Source organism: Phyllobates terribilis, unplaced genomic scaffold (genome assembly GCF_046119375.1).
Source record: "Phyllobates terribilis strain yellow unplaced genomic scaffold, ASM4611937v1 Scaffold_1__5_contigs__length_1240528914, whole genome shotgun sequence".
Classification (NCBI taxonomy): Eukaryota; Metazoa; Chordata; class Amphibia; order Anura; family Dendrobatidae; genus Phyllobates; species Phyllobates terribilis.
The window spans coordinates 1,163,068,694-1,163,088,253 of NW_027362761.1; the positions used below are offsets into that span (position 1 = coordinate 1,163,068,694).

The 19,560-nt window shown below is 45.1% G+C and overlaps 1 protein-coding gene across 2 annotated transcripts; it reads right to left on the reverse strand.

Annotated features, from left to right (window-relative positions):
* Positions 1-185: 185 nt before the first annotated feature.
* TACC3 (transforming acidic coiled-coil containing protein 3) lies at positions 186-17,849 on the reverse strand. 2 transcript variants are annotated; one of them, XM_073649100.1, is made up of 16 exons: positions 17,724-17,849; positions 12,909-13,071; positions 12,652-12,788; positions 10,531-11,829; positions 10,259-10,319; positions 8,796-8,991; positions 8,649-8,707; positions 8,385-8,509; positions 8,202-8,310; positions 6,905-7,051; positions 6,005-6,081; positions 5,107-5,150; positions 4,650-4,810; positions 2,005-2,111; positions 1,576-1,696; positions 186-341 (listed from the first exon to the last, which is right to left on the reverse strand). In XM_073649100.1, the coding sequence occupies exons 2-16, from the start codon at positions 13,068-13,070 to the stop codon at positions 276-278; spliced, it is 2,871 nt and encodes a 956-aa protein (XP_073505201.1). In that variant the 5' UTR covers position 13,071; positions 17,724-17,849; the 3' UTR covers positions 186-275. The 2 variants fall into 2 exon arrangements, with proteins under 2 accessions (XP_073505201.1, XP_073505202.1); XM_073649101.1 differs by having other exon boundaries at positions 17,695-17,748.
* Between the last annotated feature and the right edge of the window lie 1,711 nt (positions 17,850-19,560).

Genomic DNA, 19,560 nt, shown 5'->3' on the forward strand with positions numbered 1-19,560 from the left:
GGCGTTAGGAGTCCTCAGTTTTCACTGTGGCTGAAATACACTATAGAGGTAGCGAGTGACCTCTGAACAAACAATGGCTGTACAAGCTCCGGTGCAAGCGCAGTCCGGCTCCTACTGTATATACCGGCAAAGGCAGTCTGCGTTTTGGCTCAGTATGATGTACGGATTCACTGTTAAATCAAAGCTTAAAGGGTTAAATTAAAGTCATATTTATTAGCACAAACATATAAAGAGACAAAACAGTGACAATTAAAAATATACAAGAGTGCTGCACATCAGATCTTCTCCATCTTTAAGATTAGGTCGTCGCAGATTTTCGTCAGTTCATCGTTTTCTTTTGTCTGAAATAAAATATAATGATTTAATAAAACAGAAAAAAAAAAAAAAGTCACTAAAAATCAAGGGTTAATAGCAGTCACTCTACAGAACTTAGATCTGTGGGAGTCGCATCCAGACGTCTGCACCCCGCGGTCCGAGAACATAGCGCGATATTCCTGAGGTCCGTGCTCTGCCCGAATTCATGCGTCCATATGTCACAAAGCGGCAGATCATGCACTGAGAGCTGGTGTCCACCGTTATCAGCCACATGCAAGTCATGGCAGTTATATCCATGCTTTTACATTGCACATTTGTTGTGCTTTACTATAAAGAGCAGTCAGGAGCCCACGCCAAGATGGGGGAAGAGGTCCAGCATGTGAAAGACAGCACCGCCTTCAGTTAATGCCCCCAAGAAGTAGCCAGGACTATAATCAAAATCAGGAGGGCCGAAGGCGCTGCCCAGATGACCCTTATTAATTCCCAAGGTATAGCTGAGAAAGTCTTCATTTTGCACTAGAACCTTAAGGTATGGTCATTTTCTTCAACATGTTGCTGTGACACTACAAGTCCCAGCAATGCATGGTAGAACTTAGCCTTAATATCCAGCAACTTGAGCATAACGCTGCTGCAATGGATGGATTGGTCTAAGAAAATTTACACCATTAGAGGGCGCCATAACCAGCAGTCATCAGAAGTACAATAAGGGGCTGTCCGGGGATAAGAAAACCTCGCCCGGGGGAGGATGGGGACGGACCGGACGTGTAAAACGTAATATTAATCCTTAACTACCAGCGCCCACATGGTACCAGTACAGGCAGCTCAGATGTCTGTGCCGCCGCACGAAATGAAGACATTGTTAAACTAGGGTGCGGACTGTGATTGGCTGCAGTGGTCAGGTGAGTGAACAGCACTTCATTAATAGAAAGAAAAACATCCATTGACCACTGCACCTGATCACAGGCCTGGCAGCTTTCTGACCCGAGTGATCTCCACTTCCTGTGTCTGTGCAGACCTCAAGACAGCCTGCGCTGGATCCAGGTGGGTGCTGGTGAGCATAAAAGAGGTACTTATTACACACACACAGTCATAACATTCCACAACATTCCACAACATTCCACAACATTCCACAACATTCCACAACATTCCACAACATTCCACAACATTCCACAACATTCCACAACATTCCACAACATTCCACAACATTCCACAACATTCCACAACATTCCCACCCGGCAGGCATCATTAGTGAGCCCTCACCTTCTGCTCCAGGCTGCGTTCTAGGGACTGCGTCTTCATCTGCTCCTTGCGTAGTGTGGCCTGCAGAGCTGTCGCTTCAGCTTTGGCTTTGCTTCGTACTTGAGCAATTTCCTCATTAGCCCTATAAAAGATTGAGACCATGGATACAATTCCAATATATCTGAATGTGTAGGATCTGGACTTTACAACCGTGAGACATTAAGACAAATCCATTAAAAAAAAAATAATGGAAGAGCCAAAATGTCCTTTAACCCCTTCCCGATGAGATGTAATCGTACATCATGAGTGGGATTAGGCATTCGGAAAGGAAAAAAATAAATAAATCTGACATGTGCATGGCCCCACAAACTAACATTGGTCCAGGTGCGATCTGATGTTTTTTTTGCACAGAAAATAGTCATCTGCACGAGCCCCAAACTGATCACTTACCGGTTCAGCTTCTCTTCTGCGTGGGCCTTAAGGGCCTGATAGCGCTGCTCCTCTTTCTTTATCCTTACAAGATAATCTTCAACACATTTCTTCAGGGCCTCTTCATTCTATTAAAAAAAAGTGGAATAAAACCAGATCAAAAAGACAAATGTACTGCTGAAAAAGTCATCGGGTCCCAAAATAAACAAAAAAAAAAAAACAAGCCGCCATAAAGCTCCGTCAGTGTAGAAATAGTTACAGCTCTCAGAATAAACCAATGCAAATATAATAGATTTTTTTAAATTATGTAAAAGCGCAAAAGTAAATAAAAAGATACCAGTGCGGCATCTATGCAATTACAGACCAAGAATAAAGTTGTCAGAACACTTACCACACAGCAAAAGGCATGTAATAAAAAATTCTGAGCTGCTGGTTCTTGTTCATTCTGTCTTCCAAAGAGCTCAGTAGCTCACATTTATCCTGTGCTCTGCGCTGAGCGCTTACACCGGGGTTTCCGTGAAATCTCTGAAATATGCGATTCAGATGGAACTACTGGCGGAAGATTCCCTATAATCAGGGAGATTGAGACACTGGACGATGTCTGCCCCATGATCCGGTGGTGTCAGTCTTTTTATTAGGTATGCATAAAAGTGCCGTCTGCCACAGTTTTGTGCACTTCTGAAAAGGACAATGCTGAACTGAGGCCAGATGGAGTCCAGAGTAACTCTGCTGCCTCAGTGAATGGATCTGTCGGGGGTTTCATATGAATCACGTCACCAGGAAATTTCGATGGAAACCCAGATATCAGCGCAGAATAAATGTGATCCAAAATGCTATGTAAAGTGTTACCAATAAAAGCTTCAACCCAATCATATCATCATATCTATATCTATGACAGACCACTCAGGTTTGTGATCTGTTAATGGAAATCTAGGGGGCTTCCACATTACTGGTAGCACAAAGGCTCTGGAAATGCGAAATGGCTCCTTGCCCTCCAAAAGAAATTCAGCAAACTCTGCGCTCCCAAATCCAAATGCCCTCTCCCTTCTGATTCCCAGTGTGCCTAAACCACACTTAGTGTACACGTTTGGCATTTCTGTAGCGATGAGAGCCCGCCTAATTTACAGGTGCATGTCTCCAGAAGCACGAGCTGGGCATAATGTACTGGGCACTACAATGGCAGATTTGCAATCTTCACTCCGCAACATCCGCTGCTGCTTGTTTCTGGAAAACACCCATGGAGTCAAAACAGTCACTACACCTGTAGATAAATTCACAAAGGAGTATAATTTCCAAAATGGGGTAATTTAAGGGGGGATTCTGCTCTTCTAGCACTTAGGGACTCTGTATATGAAGTCCGCAAACTAGTCTAGTAAAATGTGCTTCAAGAGTTCAATAGCGCTCCGTACCTCCCGAGTCTTGTCGTGTGGCTAAGCAGTACTGTACTGCCACATATGGGGTATTGCCACATTCAGTAAAAATTGGGGGACAAATCTGATCCATTTTCCTGAGCGAAAAATGTAAAATCTGGGGCCAAAGAAATATTTTGGTGGTAAAAATGAAATTCTCTCATCACTGCCCAATGGTATAAAATTCTGTGAAAACCTGTGGTGTCAATATGATCACTGCACCCCTAGATGAATTCATTAAGACGTGTAGTTTGCAAAATGGGGTCGCCTATTCTGGCACCTCATGGGCTCTGCCAATGTGACATGGCACCCTCAAACCAGTCCAGCAAAATCTGACCACCAATATGGTGTTTCTTCCCTTTTGAGCTTTGCACTAAATTTTTTAATGACTCAGTTTACTGTTATACAATTCTGTGAATCGCCTGAGGCTCAAAAATGGCCACTACAAACCTAGATTAAATTCCTCCAGAGGTATAGTTTCCAAAATGGGGTCACTTGTGGGGGTTTCTGCCGTTTTGGCATGTCAGGGGCTCTTCTGCAAACTATTCCAGCCAAAATTGCATTCCAAAAATCAATGGGCTCTCCTTCCCTTCCGAGCCATGCGCCCAAACAGTAGTTTTCCCCCCCATATATGTGGCATCTGCGTGCTCTTGTATGGTTTGTTGGGGGGAAAAAAAAAAAAAAAAAAAAATCAGCAGTTTTCTCAAAAGTTAGGGTTAAAAGTTTAGGTTTCAAAAATGACGCTGATGTAAAGTAGACTTGTGGGAAATGTTAAGTATTTTGTGTGATCTTGCCCTCTGGTTTAAGGGCATAAATACTGCAAATTTTTTTTAAAAATTTTGGCCAATATTTTCACACTAAAAAAAAAAAAAAAAAAAATTTAACTAAAATTTACCACTACCATAAAGTACAAGGTCACAAAAGAAAAAAAAAAAAAAAAAAAAAAAAAAAAAAAACTCAGAATCACCGGGATCCACTGAAACATTCCATAGTTATCACCACAAGTGACACTGGTCAGAAATGTAAAATTTGGCCAGGTCATGAATGTGAGAACAGACTTGGGGGTGAATGAATTCAGGATCTCTTAACCCACCGCTCCCTCCTTCATTAAGACTGGAGGGTCTTAATGAATTGGCCCCATTGTCTTTTAAGGGGAGGAGTGTATGGTGCCACGCAAGAATTGGGCCTTAATGCAAATTTATGGCGCATTATATCATTGCGGGATATTACTGCTGACAGAGGAGGCTCAGGAGTTACCTTGCGATATCCTTCCAGAAAGTCCTTCTGCTTCTCAAATCTTTTGAAGAGCTCTGAGAAGGATTTCTCCATGGAGTTGAGGTCCATCTGCACCTGCTGCTTCTCCTCCACCACTTTGTGTAGTTCTTGTTTGCTCAGCTCCTTCTGTCTTTGTGAATCCACTGTAGAACAGAAGACGTCATTTCCAAAAGTGGTTAAAATGTAAAGCCCTAAAGAAGGAGCAACTAATGTTGGAGGGAAAAAAAGTGGCATCAGAAGGGGCTGGCTGGAATTTTCTATACATGATTGCTTGGAGTTTGCAGGGTCCAGACTGCACCAATCAATACAACCAAGGGCCGAGTCACAGAACCAGGTACAGCTACATCTGTACATACACTGCATGGTCCGTCCTAACACAATGTTGTCATAAGAGGAATTATCTCTGACCATATGAAATCCACCATACATTCGTACGCACCCAGCATCTGTGTGATTGTGCTCTCAAACTCTGCAACAATTTTCCTAAAGAAAAAAAAAAAAAAAAGTGAAACAAAATTTAGATATAAAAAAATAAAAATACAAAAAAAAAAACAAACAAAAAAGCACTGAATAATCTTGCTTGCTCCTAGGCTGGACTAAGATTTGTCCAAGCCTGGCTTAAAAGGGGTTGTCCAGTTTAGAAAAACTATTTTTATCTACTTCTATTAGAAGACAGTCCTAGTCTCTTGGCTAGAAATCCCCCCCTCTCTGGAGGACCTGTACTGTTTTACCATGCACAGACCATCCATTAGTATGAATGGCCACAGTGTAATGTTTTATTTCCCCTGTGATGGCACTGCAGGGAAAAATGAAAAAATAAATAAAATAAAAACATTTTGGCCTCTAGCTAGTGATTACATGTTGGAAAAAGCTAGTGGCGTATACTATAGGTAAACTGCAGCAGTGGAGCTCTGGCTGTCAACCATTTAGCTGCTGCTGTCAACCATTTAGCTGCTGCTGTCAACTGCTGACTGCAACATTTACATAGAATGCTGGAAGGTGAGAGCAGCGTCTCACAATCGTGCCTGTCCCTTGAGATGCACTTACAGGGCACCAACGGGTTATCATGGCGGCTGGGGGATCATGGTGAAGACCCTCGTAGTTGCCATCTTGGTATTCCTGTAAGGCCAAGCCACAGGCTGAGCTTTATAAATAGACCATGATTTCCTCTATCTCTAGATTAGATTTTTTTTTTTTTGATTTCCATAAGGGGTTTGAACCAGATTGCTTGCATCAATTATGTATTTCATGCAGTGGTGCACGGAATCTGGAAGTGCGTATAAAGCGCCAATCTTGATGAATTGGGGGACCTTCGGCTTCTTCTCCTGAAAACGTACCCCATTTCTAAATATTCCAAGTAGAGTTTCTCATGTTTATTCTTCCACTCCAAAACTTCTAAATCTTTTTCTTTAACCTAAATCCATGAAATGACAGAAAGAAAAAATATATTATAAAAAGAGATAGAAATACACAAATCTACAGCAGTTTACACTGTAGTGTATAGTCACAGTGCATCCTGGTTACCCGAATTGAAGGGTCTCTGCCAGATCCAGTCACACGAGTCTGCAGCAGAAATTTAAGAAAAAAAAAAAAAACCCTATCATATGATAATATACTCAAAACATTGATGCCTGGTACATTCCAAGAGCAATAAAAAATGTGTGGGAAAAAAGTTAAGATTTGATATCTTTCCATTTACAGAGTAGTGTCGGGGATGGAATTGTGTGGTCACATGTAGGTTACTACAACAAATTTGGAGGTACACGTCATTTTAATCATTCACTGCATTTTTTTTTTTTTTTCCTACATATATATATTTTTTTAAATAAAGTGTATGCATATATCATCATTTTATGTGAAATTCCTTTAATCTGGGATTCTATAATAAACAGCTCATAGTCCAGCAAAAGACCGCAATAAAATGTGCAGTTTTCTGCTGGATTGCATCTGGCACTGTGGTATGTACTATGCATTTTGATGCATAGGTCTGCGCTATAAAATACCAGAAAATCTATGGACAAGAAATATATATTATAATGTACAGCTACATGGGACTGAAAAAAACCAAAAACAAAACAAAAAAAAAAACTTGCAGCGAGCAATCACCGAAATCTGAATATTCAGTAAAAATCGCGATTTTTGATCTGCACGCATTTCAGGTCAGTAGGACACAGGTGTCTGATCCAGACATGGGACCTGGCCACCGCCTCCTCCATAAATCAGGCACAGTCACTCACCTCCAGCCTGACTTGCTCTATAGCGGCGTCCATGTCTATCTGGCTGTATTTCAGCACTTCCACGATGGCCCCCACATCAGACGGCAGCAGGAAAGGGTCAGGAGCCGGCACGATGTTTGTGGGGTCTGGAATTAAGGGAGCGTTGTCCTGTGGAGTAAGAAGACTATTGAGCCGGCTGTGGAGTGTAACCGGATACCATGGTGCGGTGACTGCTGCTATAGTGACAGGAGGAGACGGCTGCACCCAGGAGGGAAGCTGCAGGTACACGGACGCTGAAGACATGGGCAGTGTCACTGCTTCCTTCCTGTGCAGGCAGTGTGCAGGACACTGGAGCTCCAGCAAGCGTACAGGAACAGCTTTCATGGGCTGTTCTGTGAGCGGTGACTGTAGCAGCTCTGTGCACGCCTCTAGGACTGAAAGCCGGCGGCTCCTGGGAGGAAAGAAATTAATTTTCTACCAGTAGCTGCACTTTCAGTATAGAGGCCAGGAAGAGTTGTAAGGCTATATACCTGCAGGTTAGAGTTGTCCCAAGGTGACAGGTCCCATTAAGATATAGAGGACCTACCCTTAGGATATCAGATTGGGTACAAACACCCAGCACCTCCACCGATCAGCTCTGGATTAAAAGTAAACGGGGGCCATACAGCACAGCCATGTATTGTAGTCATTCCCAGGTACCGCTCAGATCATGTTCACTTCAATGGGAGCTGAGCCACAGTACGCAGGAGTGACCACATCATAATTTATGGAGATGTGGTGGGATGCCAGACCCTATTCCGATGGATATCGATATGTCCCATGGACAGATCAATGGCAAACCTAGAAATACATTTAAAAAGGGGTATACCCATCTCCAAGATCCTATCCCAATATGTAGTAGGCTTAATATTAGCAAATACCTCCAATTAGAAATGTAGTATAATAGTTCTGTTTCGCTATGTCGCTTACCCTATGTGCAGGGCATTGCAGGACCTTAGATATCCATGGTTATGGCCATTAACAACTAAAGGTCACTGTATGAGTGGTCGTAACCATGGATACCCAAGCTACTGCAATGTCCTGCACAAGGGGTAAGCAACGTAGCCAATCAGAAGAACTATCCTACATTTCTAATTAGACGTATTTAATAATGTTACTACTACACCTACTACATATTGGGATAGGATCTTAGAGATGGGAATACCCCTATAATGTCTGAGAAGAGAACACTTTAAAGTCTGCAATAAACTTGTTTAACAGGACTGACGCTGGCATAACTTACTTGCAGGCACAAAAAAAAAAAAAAAGTGTTACTTACAGAGATGGTAAAAGTCCCCAGGAGATCGAGTCCTTTAGGCTTTTCCTCGTTTTCAAGGCACAGAGTCAAAGGAAACGATGATTCAGGAAAAGATCCGAAGAGCTCTGTCCTGAAAGGGTTGAGTAACGTTACGTGTCGGCCTCACCTTAGACGTCTGCCACCACCTGGCGCCGTGCCCCTTACCCGCTCCGTAGCGGCACATCGCACACTATGGCTGTGCTGGGAGCCGCAGACTTCTTGGGTGACTCTCTGAGCAGGGGGTCGAATTTCAGGTACAGGGACTGCTTTCGGAGAGCAGATTCTTTGAACTACAAAAGACCAGAAAGGGCGAAGGATTTTTTTTTTTGTAAATTCCATGTCAGGACGGACAGACAGACAATAGCCGGGACAGGTCATAAATAATTCACTGACAATGGGAACAGAGATGTGAAAGTGGAGGAGACTTACTGAAGTGGAGCCGAAGTTCTCCAAATAGTCAATTTCAATTGGTTGGCCAAAGCCTTCCACTGTAAGAAAGGAAGACAACAACGGTTACCCCGAGAAGTAAAATAAGCAGAAAGCGTTCATCTCGATGGACCAACCGCCACTCCTTACATTCAGTCGCGGGCTTGAAGTCAAACTCCTCTGCAGGCCTGAAGTCAGTCTGAAGGGCGGCACCGAAATCTGTGTCCACTAATCCCACGTTAGCGGGTAGCGCAGTATATTCTGGGGTCATAAGGGTCTTAGAGGATTGGTCTTCAGTCTGTGCAGCAGCAATTTCTTCAGTTGCCATCTTCACATCATCATCAACCTGAGGAGGTAACACAGGAACATGTCAGGACGCTGTTATAAGGTGATTAGCAGACAATCCCACCAGAGCATTACTCCACATCAAGATCTCTGGAGATGACTTGTTACCTTGAGATTGTTGATTATTGTTCAACAATTTTGGTTCTCAAGTCCTCAGACAGTTCTCTTCTCCTCTTTCTGTTCTCCATGCTTAGTGTGGCACGCACAGACACACAATGCAAAGATTGAGTCAACTTCTCCCCTTTTTATCTGGCTTCAGGTTTTTATATTTCCCACACCTGTTACTTGCCACAGGCGAGTTTGAACGAGCATGACATGCTTGAAACAGTTTACCCACAATTTTGGAAAGGTGCCAACAAATTGTCTGACTCATTTTTCAGGTTTTGTGAGATTATGTCCAAGTTGCCTGTTTTTTTCTTTTTTAGATGCGTTGTTCCAATACACAGAGGAGATGAATATGTAAGCAGAGCACCAGATGGTGTGCCCCCCCCCCCTTCCTCAGGCTGACACGAAGCACGGGCATATCATTATCTCCAAATTGAAAGTAAAGATTACACAAGAACCACAGGACAGATTTCATCAACCAAGATATCATTTTAATCAGTGTAATGTCACCCACCTCACAGTATATGTGGTTTACTGAGCACAATCCTACTGACAGGTGCGCTTTATATGGGTAAAATTGCAAAGTGCTTGTAAAGAACAAGAAACTTTTCAATATTCTTATTAAAAGAAAAAAAATCCCTCAATTATTGAGCATACAGTAGTTTTATTTTTGCAGTTACTGCTAGTTATTTAGGTTACAGGCCACCTCTGCGGTCCATCAGCAGAGGCCGGTCTCTGTGGCAAGGAGCGCTCAGCTGCAAGCTCTTTGCATTACAATTTAGAAGTGCAGCTAGCCAGATGGCTGGTATCTGACTGGCCTCAGTGCCCCTGCACTCCTCCCATTCTGCTGATCTGAACTGTCAATCATTAGGAGCGCACTGCCCCCTGACAAGCAGCAAGCCAGCAGACAATGGAGCGATGCACTCCTGAAGAAAGGAGCCTAGACAATCACTTGGATATTAGTCCTCCTCCCAGGCAACCAACTAATCAAGCGCCTCAGCGGTCAAGTGTTGTACAGAAGTCACAGTAGAGTGCAGCGATTGGCTGCAGCGGTCACAAACAAATTAGGAGATCTTGTTACTTCCAGGACACGCATGGGCCACGAGCGACAGCAATGAAGCAGTAGGGATTAAGTCATTCTTAGATAAATGAAGACTTCTCACCTTGTTCTCCTGTGTGACATCTCCAGTCTTGTCTTCAGCTGCACCGGGCTGCTCGACAGTTCTACAATACAGAAGCAAGGCTTAGGCTGCACTGTAAAGTCACAACTAGATTTCATGCAGAAACTACTTGAGATATTTTCATAACATCTTCTGCTTAAACCCTGAAGACCAGAGTCAGACCTCTGCCCCCTGAGCCGTGGTAGTGGCTGACTTATTGGTCTGACTTTTTGCCCTCCAGCCCCCATACATAGTCTAATTCACAAAGGTCTTACATCTCAGTGTTTCCCGATGTATCACCATCAGCCTTCTTACTCGACTCCAAGTCTTCACCAGCGTCTGCTTTAGGTGGACTGTCCTCCATCTTCACGCATAGGGCATTGCCGGCCACTTTCATCGCTTCGGGGGAACCGGTAATCTTTGTCCCTCCGCTTCCGAACGGATTGAAGTTGGGATCGTCAAACTTGTCCCAGTCAAAGTTATAAGAAGCTTTGGGAACAATGATGTCTTCTTCAGGTTCTGACAGCTGAGGAGGAGCTTGTTCCTTAGGTTTCTCTGGCACGGTTACCTTGGGTGCAGCTTTTTTCTTGGGCAACGATTTGACACCAAGACGCTTTCCCAACAATTTGGGTGGTGGCTTTTTGACAGCAGCATCACCTCCTTCTGCAAAGTCAAACTCCAGTTTTAACGGCTCACCTTTAGGATCGTCCGTATTTGCAGAAACTGGTTTCTTAGGGGAATTTTGCAGCTTTGACCCACCAGTATTAAAGGGATCAATACAATCAGTTTGGTCAGGGTCAAATTTGTAGGCAGCTTTTGGGAGTGGGGGAGAACTTGGCACATCTGGTGGTGATGTATAGTCATCCACACCATTAGGGTTTTGTACCACTCCTGCAGCAATGGTGTCCACACTAACACCTTCTGCCTCTTTTAGAGGACTACTCTTATCTACAGTGTCACCTGCTGCCATATGTGATGGCTCCTCTGGGGCAGGGTTAGACTCCTCAGTTAGAGGAACTGTATCATCTAGAGAAGCTTTACTGGACACCTCATCACTTCCAGGGCAGAGCTGTACCGTGACTGGAGAATCTGGATTTAATTGGGTAGCCCGCAATACAGACATCGTTTGATCAACGAGAGTAGCGTCAACAGGAGCCTCTGACACGCTCTTCACCTCCAAGTGTGGGGGAGGCTCGGCCAGGAGACCGGCAGCAGGCTCGGCCAGGAGACCGGCAGCAGGCTCGGCCAGGAGACCGGCAGCAGGCTCGGCCAGGAGACCGGCAGCAGGCTCGGCCAGGAGACCGGCAGCAGGCTCGGCCAGGAGACCGGCAGCAGGCTCGGCCAGGAGACCGGCAGCAGGCTCGGCCAGGAGACCGGCAGCAGGCTCGGCCAGGAGACCGGCAGCAGGCTCGGCTTTCGCAGGCGAATCCATCATTTTATTCCCGCTTTTGAAAGGATTGATATCACCTAGGTTGTCAAAATCAATTGTGTACGCTCCCATGCTCATCAACTGAATCTCATCTTCAGGAAGGGTGGTGAGCTCACTTGTAATATTGGGGTCTCCTGAATTCAAACTGGGAAGGGAATGGAAATAAAAAATAGTAAGTCAGTAATTAGTAATACATGAAAATCTTGTCTTTTAAAAAAAAACACACAACTACGCACACCGTAATTTACCATCTTTAAAGGGTTTGCTCACTATATTGAAAATCGGTGGCCAATTCTTAGGATGTCCTCAATATCAGATCATTGAGGGAGGGGGGGGGGGGGGGATGGGTGGTGGGATCTGACACCCAGCATCCCCACCGATCAAGTCTTACAAGCTCCAGTACTTGACAATGACCACCAGAGTGTCCTGGCTCTGTACAATGTATTTTCAGCCGCCACTGGACCCGTTATCAGCTGATCGGTCATCCTGGACCCCCCCCCCCCTTTAAAAACCTGACTGTAAATACTGCCGTGACTAAGTGTTCGCTCTTCTCTTTATGCCAGCAGTTTGACAGCCTCCTAGTTAGGGCACATTAATCGGATGACAGGAAGTGTTATGTGAGTCACTTTAGCATTTTTTAGTGAATTAGGACTCAAAAACTTGGGCAAAAAAAACAACCAGAACCCATATACTGTCCAAGTAAAATATCATGGGGGAGGCACTTGTGCCCAGAGCATTGCCGGCATCACTGATCTTACTGCCGCCTAAAATTAACCCCTTATTTAAAAAAAAAAAAAAAAAAAAAAAAGATTGTCCAAACCATTTAAAACAAAAAACTTTGAAAACTGAGAAACACTTCACTGATCGCCTTTCTATTTAAAAGGGTGCTCTGATCTTTATTACATCTTGACAGGAAGTGAAGAAGCCTTAGAAGAGCAGGACTGCTAATGTTCTAGAGGAAACTCACCGGGTGGAGGAGAGCTGCAGCTTCTCCAGCGCCTGAGCGCAGTCGTCCAGCGTGAAGACGCCGTCCTGCTTGTTGGCCACGCTGGGAGTTACAATCCTGTGAGTCTGTGGATCCCTCATCGGCGTCTGAAACGTCACCTAGAAAATCACAAAACACGCGGTGACTACCGGAAACATGTGGCCATAGATAACGCTTCCTGTGCTCGCCGGCCAGGCTCCGCAGCACAGCTGGGATCAGAGCGGCCGCGCACAGCGTACCTTCATGCCTTTCACCGCACTCTTCGGAGGCAGATTGTCCCTCTGTGAAGGACGCAAGATGGAGGGGCGGCCGGTGCCCTGAGGAGGGGTGAACAGGAAGTCGCACGACTCTGCCACTATGTCGCACCCAAAATTCTCATCATTTAATATCGGCAGACTCATCCTACAGGGAAACAAAGGACGGAGTGAGAAGGCAGACAGCAAAGCAGTCACCTACAGGACCCCCGTCACAGCTCTGTGCTGCTGCCCATGTCCCCCGGCTTCATCTAACTGAGGAGACGGAACATGACCGATGCAGACAATCAGTGGCTGCAGCGGTCCACCAGAAGAGGAAGCTTGTGGATAAACTGGAGAAGTGGCGGGGGTCCCATAGGTATGTGTGACCCATTTTTAAATCACACTAATACCCGGCATTCCTGCTGGATTTGTCCACTGGGTGGCACTGTATATTAACGTATTCTGTTGGTCAGATGGGAGAAGCCGCGAGCCCACATTTCCCCTGCAGCTCCATGACTTGGGTCACCATGATGGCATTGCCTCCATTTAGACAGAGGAAAGTAAGAAGCACCGGAGCGCAGCATCCCGACGCCTCCACAACAAGCTGCGCAATTTAAAGGGGCCCTTCCATCTCAGCGTGTGATAAATCTCTAGGATATGCGGTCACTTTGAAGGGGTTATAATTATTATTGCAGCGTTTTCCATGATAAGTGGGGCACCAATTTTTATGTCATTAGCAAAATAAAAGAATGAAAATAATAACAGTGGAAAAATAAAGGAAATACTGTACATGACTGATTTTAACCCCTTAACCACCTTAATGCATGTTCACAGGGGCAGTAAGGGTACTTTGCCTCAGCGCAGTGAATATGCGAAGCTGAGGAATAAGGCTGTAGTGCCCCCCAGAGTCAAACTCTCCGAGGTCTCAGCTATTAGGAGTAGCTGAGACCCTGGAGAATATGATCAGGGCCGGTTTTTACGGTCCCCTGTCACGTGATCGGCGATTACAAAAAAAAAAAAAAGTGAGCCTCTGACAAGATAGACATGTCAGAGGAGAGAAATGAAGTCCCCACCTGCATGTTTCACGGTTGTCAGCCACAAAAAAAACACACGGGGATTGCCTGCCATGCACGACGATCCCCGTATGTTTTTCTTGGGTGTCTCGAGCACCCGCAATACTTAGAGCATACCCGAGTACTTGATGCAAACTCCAGTAGCGAGCACTTGCATTCAAGACAAATGACAACTTATTCAATATGATGACCTAATGTTATCAAATTCAGTGTCGTACCTCTGGGTTCAAAATGTTCATTATACACCTTGATAAAATCATTGAGGGGTGTAGTTTCCAAAATGGTGTCACTTGTACGGGGTTTCCACTGTTTAGGCACATCAGGGGCTCTCCAAACGCGACATGGGGCCGCTAATTATTCAAGCAAATTTTACATTTAAAAAGTCAAATGGAGCTCCTTCCCCTCAGCGCTTTGCCGTGCGCCCAAACAGTGGTTTTCCCCCCACATATGAGGTATCAGCTTAATCAGGAGGAATTGTACAACAAATTTAGTGGACCATTTTCTGTTACTATTGAGAAAATTAAAAAAATATCTAAAAGTAAAAAAAATCGGGGCTTGAAGTAAAAATGTGTGAAAAAAGGTGAAAATGTTTATTTTTCCTTCCACGTTTCTTCAGTTAATGTGAAGGGTTAATAAACTTCTTGAATGTGGTTTTGAGCACCTTGAGGGGTTCAGTTTTTAGAATGGTGTCACTTTTGGGTATTTTCTGTCATAAAGGCCCCTCAAAGTCAAGTCAAATGTGATGTGGTCTAAAAAAAATTGTTTTGTAAAAATGAGAAATCGCCGGTCAACTTTAAACCCTTATAACTTCCTAACAAAAAAAACTTTTTTTTTTTGCAAAAATGGTGCTGATGTAAAGTAGACGTGTGGGAAATGTTATTTATTAACTAACTATTTTGTGTGACATTTCTCTGAGTTAGGCTATGTGCCCACGATGCAGAAATTTTCCGGATTTTTCCTGAGCGTTTCCGCATCTCCCTGGCAGAAAAAACACATGCAGATTGTACATGCAGATTGTACATGCAGATTGTACATGCAGATTGTACATGCAGATTGTACATGCAGATTGTACATGCATTTTCCTGCCAGGGACATGCGGATGTGAAGGGTTCTTCACATGCATTTTCGCATGTGGGTTGACAAGTTCTTTCCAAGCAATTTTAGCATCACTTGGAAAAGTGCTTGACAACTTGGTCACACTATATAAATCCCTGCAACCGGCATGGATTTATATTAGTGTGACCAAGTTAATCGTTAAAAAAAAAAAAAAAATGGTAAAAAAAAAAATATATAAAAACAAACAGGATGTAACTCAAGATCAGCACAGGATCAGTAATGTAATGTATGTACACAGTGACTGCACCAGCAGAATAGTGAGTGCAGCTCTGGGGTATAATACAGGTTGTAACTCAGGATCTGTAATGTATGTGATGCGTCCCCTGGGCCGTGTGTGTTGGGGAATACCCGGAGCCGGGTCTCCATTTGATGCTGGGGGTTGTAGTCTCCGTGGCGGCGACCCGGTCCGTGCCCAGGGCGGTCAAACCAAAGGGATAGTTTATATGTTGAATGTCCGACTACGCCACCCGTGGATTGCGGTCACTGGGAACCGCCGCTGCGGGCAGACCGCTGAGGCTGATGTTGTGTTTGCAGCAGAGGGGTAGGATAACTCCCCACGGGAGGAGTATAGCCTCAGGGCAGTGAGTACAGATGATGGGGGTGATGGTGCGCGGGAGCAACAGTAATGACTCAGAGTCCAGTGATGCAGTCCAGGGTCTTTACTCAGTTTTACACTCCAAGCCACTTCTGCAGGTAATGGCTGCCCACGTCGTACTGTGCTCACCAGGTGAGGGGCTCGGCCAACTCCCAGCTACATTTGGAATGCTTTTCAGGACCCACTTCGTGTGTCCTTTCTCTGACCTGTCGTACCCCACAAGTGACCACGTTTCTGTCCAGCTGCCTCGGGCCTTGGCGGGCAAACGTATGTTCCGTTTCCCTGGGTCCTATGTGGTGCCTTCCTAACGGGTGTAGTGAGGGGAAGTAACACGTGCAGTGCCACGGCTTCCGGTTACTAGCTGAGGGTAGTTGCTCTCCTCCACTAGATGAGGGATCCGGTTCCCTTTCTTGGCCTGACCCTCCTACTCTGGTAGCGGCGGGCGTACGGTGGCAACTGGCCGGTCCGCACCCCTGGGGTCCCTTCACTCCACTCCTGGAGCCTTTCCTGCTCTCCTTCTCCTCCAGGCTCAGGCCTCCTTACTGGGCACACCTCTGGAGCAGAGCTCATGCAGAGCCCCTGCTCTCCGTCACTTCTCCTCAGACTGACCACCGAACCTAAGATGGCTCCTCCCTTTTATATGCTCCTACTCAGTGCACCCAGGATCTACTCTCCCCACCCACACACTACCAGGTTCCCCCTTTCTAGGTGTTGCCTCCCCCCACTCCAGCCAGGGACAGTTGTGCTCACTCTTGGGAGCATTGTTGCCCTGTCCCCCCGGAAATGTGGTGTAATGCATGTGGGTGTTAGGGTCCTGAGCCAGTCTCCGTCCTTACCTGGAAGTGAGATATCACACCTCTGGGTGAGATGCAATACCTCTGTAGCGACCGAACCCTCGGGGCGCTACATATGTACACAGTGACTGCACCAGTAGAATAGTGAGTACAGCTCTGGAGTATAATACAGGATGTAACTCAGGATCCGTACAGGATCAGTAATGTAATATATGTACACAGTGACTGCACAAGTAGAATAGTGAGTGCAGCTCTGGAGTATAATACAGGATGTAACTCAGGATCCGTACAGGATCAGTAATGTAATATATGTACACAGTGACTGCACAAGCAGAATAGTGAGTGCAGCTCTGGAGTATAATACAGGATGTAACTCAGGATCCGTACAGGATCAGTAATGTAATATATGTACACAGTGACTGCACCAGCAGAATAGTGAGTGCAGCTCTGGAGTATAATACAGGATGTAACTCAGGATCAGTAATGTAATGTATGTACACAGTGACTGCACAAGCAGAATAGTGAGTGCAGCTCTGGAGTATAATACAGGATGTAACTCAGGATCAGTAATGTAATGTATGTACACAGTGACTGCACAAGCAGAATAGTGAGTGCAGCTCTGGAGTATAATACAGGATGTAACTCAGGATCAGTAATGTAATGTATGTACACAGTGACTGCACAAGCAGAATAGTGAGTGCAGCTCTGGAGTATAATACAGGATGTAACTCAGGATCAGTAATGTAATGTATGTACACAGTGACTGCACCAGCAGAATAGTGAGTGCAGCTCTGGAGTATATTGCAGGATGTAACTCAGGATCAGTAATGTAATATATGTACACAGTGACTGCGCAAGCAGAATAGTGAGTGCAGCTCTGGAGTATAATACAGGATGTAACTCAGGATCCATACAGGATCAGTAATGTAATGTATGTACACAGTGACTGCACCAGCAGAATAGTGAGTGCAGCTCTGGAGTATAATACAGGATGTAACTCAGGATCAGTAATGTAATGTATGTACACAGTGACTGCACAAGCAGAATAGTGAGTGCAGCTCTGGAGTAGAATACATGATGTAACTCCTCCATAGTAGTGATGCAGGGAGATCCCCGAACCCCGCATAACTACTACATAACGCTGCCACACATTCACTTCCATGTTCCGCTCACACAACGCCCACCCTGCCCCAGTACCAGCGGCCACTCACAGCACCACGTCCTCTCCGCCGCACGTTACCTGCTGCGCTGCTCGGTGCCGCTATTTAACCCCACGCTTCGCTTTCCTCTGCCGTACACCGACCTGCTGCAGAGTCTGTTTGAATTTCGGCAGTTCGTGAGATATGACCAATCAGAAGCCAGGGAGGGTGACAGCGTCATGACGCAAATACGAACCCACCAATCAGAGGCCCGGAAAGCGCTTCAGCCGACGTAGGCGCGGCCAATGGACTCGGGAGCGAGAGTAGTATTCAGCGCATGCGTGCTTCGTCAGAGGGCTGTAGCTCTGTAATGACGTCAGTCCTTGACAACAGGGCAGATATTTACAGCTGAGGCAGAAAGCGCTTTACGGTCACAGAACTGCGCTATAGCGATATAATCACTGTGATGTAATTAGGGTGAAATTGCCGAAAAAATGAGCAATATCTATCTTATTGTTAGGTTTACTTGTGAATTATTCATCTACGTCCCCAATCCATTGCGATGGGACTGAACAGGAGACTAGTTTCGTCAACTATTATATATATTATACCTAACTGGGCTGGTCATCCTCATATATGACTTGCTGAGCTTCTATTTATGTAACTATAGGGGAAATCAATTGATGTCACCATAAGAAAGAGCAGCTATATATATGTTGGAATCTATAGTATAACAAAAAATACCCCTCCCCCTCTTCTCACTCCCCACTATTCCCTTTCCTCTCCCCTTTTAACATTTATTTTTATTCACTTTTTATATTTATATTCATTATATATTACATTCACGATTGCATTTATATTTATTATATTATACATTATACCAGGGTGGGGGACATTATGCTAATAAAGGACCCAGGATGGAGGACATTGTACCAGGGTGGGGGACATTATTACTGGAAGGGGCCCAGGATGGAGGACATTGTTATTACTGGAAGGGGCTCAGGATGGAGGACATTATTCCAGGATGGAGGACATTATGCTAAGATAGGGCCCGGGATGAAGGACATTGTACCAAGGTGGGAGACATTATTACTGGAAGGCGCCCAGGATGGAGGATATTATACAAGGGGCCCAGGATGAAGGACATTGTACCAGGGTGGGGGACATTATTACTGGAAGGGGCCCAGGATGGAGGACATTGTTATTACTGGAAGGGGCTCAGGATGGAGGACATTATTCCAGGATTGAGGACATTATGCTAAGATAGGGCCCGGGATGAAGGACATTGTACCAAGGTGGGAGACATTATTACTGGAAGGCGCCCAGGATGGAGGACATTATACAAGGGGCCCAGGATGAAGGACATTATACCTGGAAGGGGCCCAGCATAGAGGACATTGTACCAGGGTGGGGACATTATTACTGGAAGGCGCCCAGGATGGAGGACATTATACAAGGAAGGGACCCAAGATGAAGGACATTATACTTGGAAGGTGCTCAGGATGGTGGACATTATACTAGGAAGGTGAACATTATACTAGGAAGGGGCCCAGGATAGAGGACACTATACCAGGATGGGGGAAATTAGAACTAAAAGGGGAACAGGATGGGGAACATTATTACAGGAAGGGGCCAGGATTGGGGACATTATGTGGGGGGGGTGGGGGCAACATGTATGTCTACACAGTATCTAGAATGCTACAAGGGCCAAAACATCTGATCAACATGCAGGTGAGAGACCCGATCCAAATTTGCACTGGGGCCCATTTGACTCTAGTTATGCCACTGATTGAGTCTTCGCATGAACTTGATGCATTTGTCAATAAAAGTTTTAAAAAAGTTATGAAATGCTTCTAATTGTACATCAGTAACCAGAGAAACATCCGACCAAAAGATCTAAGAAGAGTGAAGCAGCAAAATGTGTAAAAGCCAAAATGT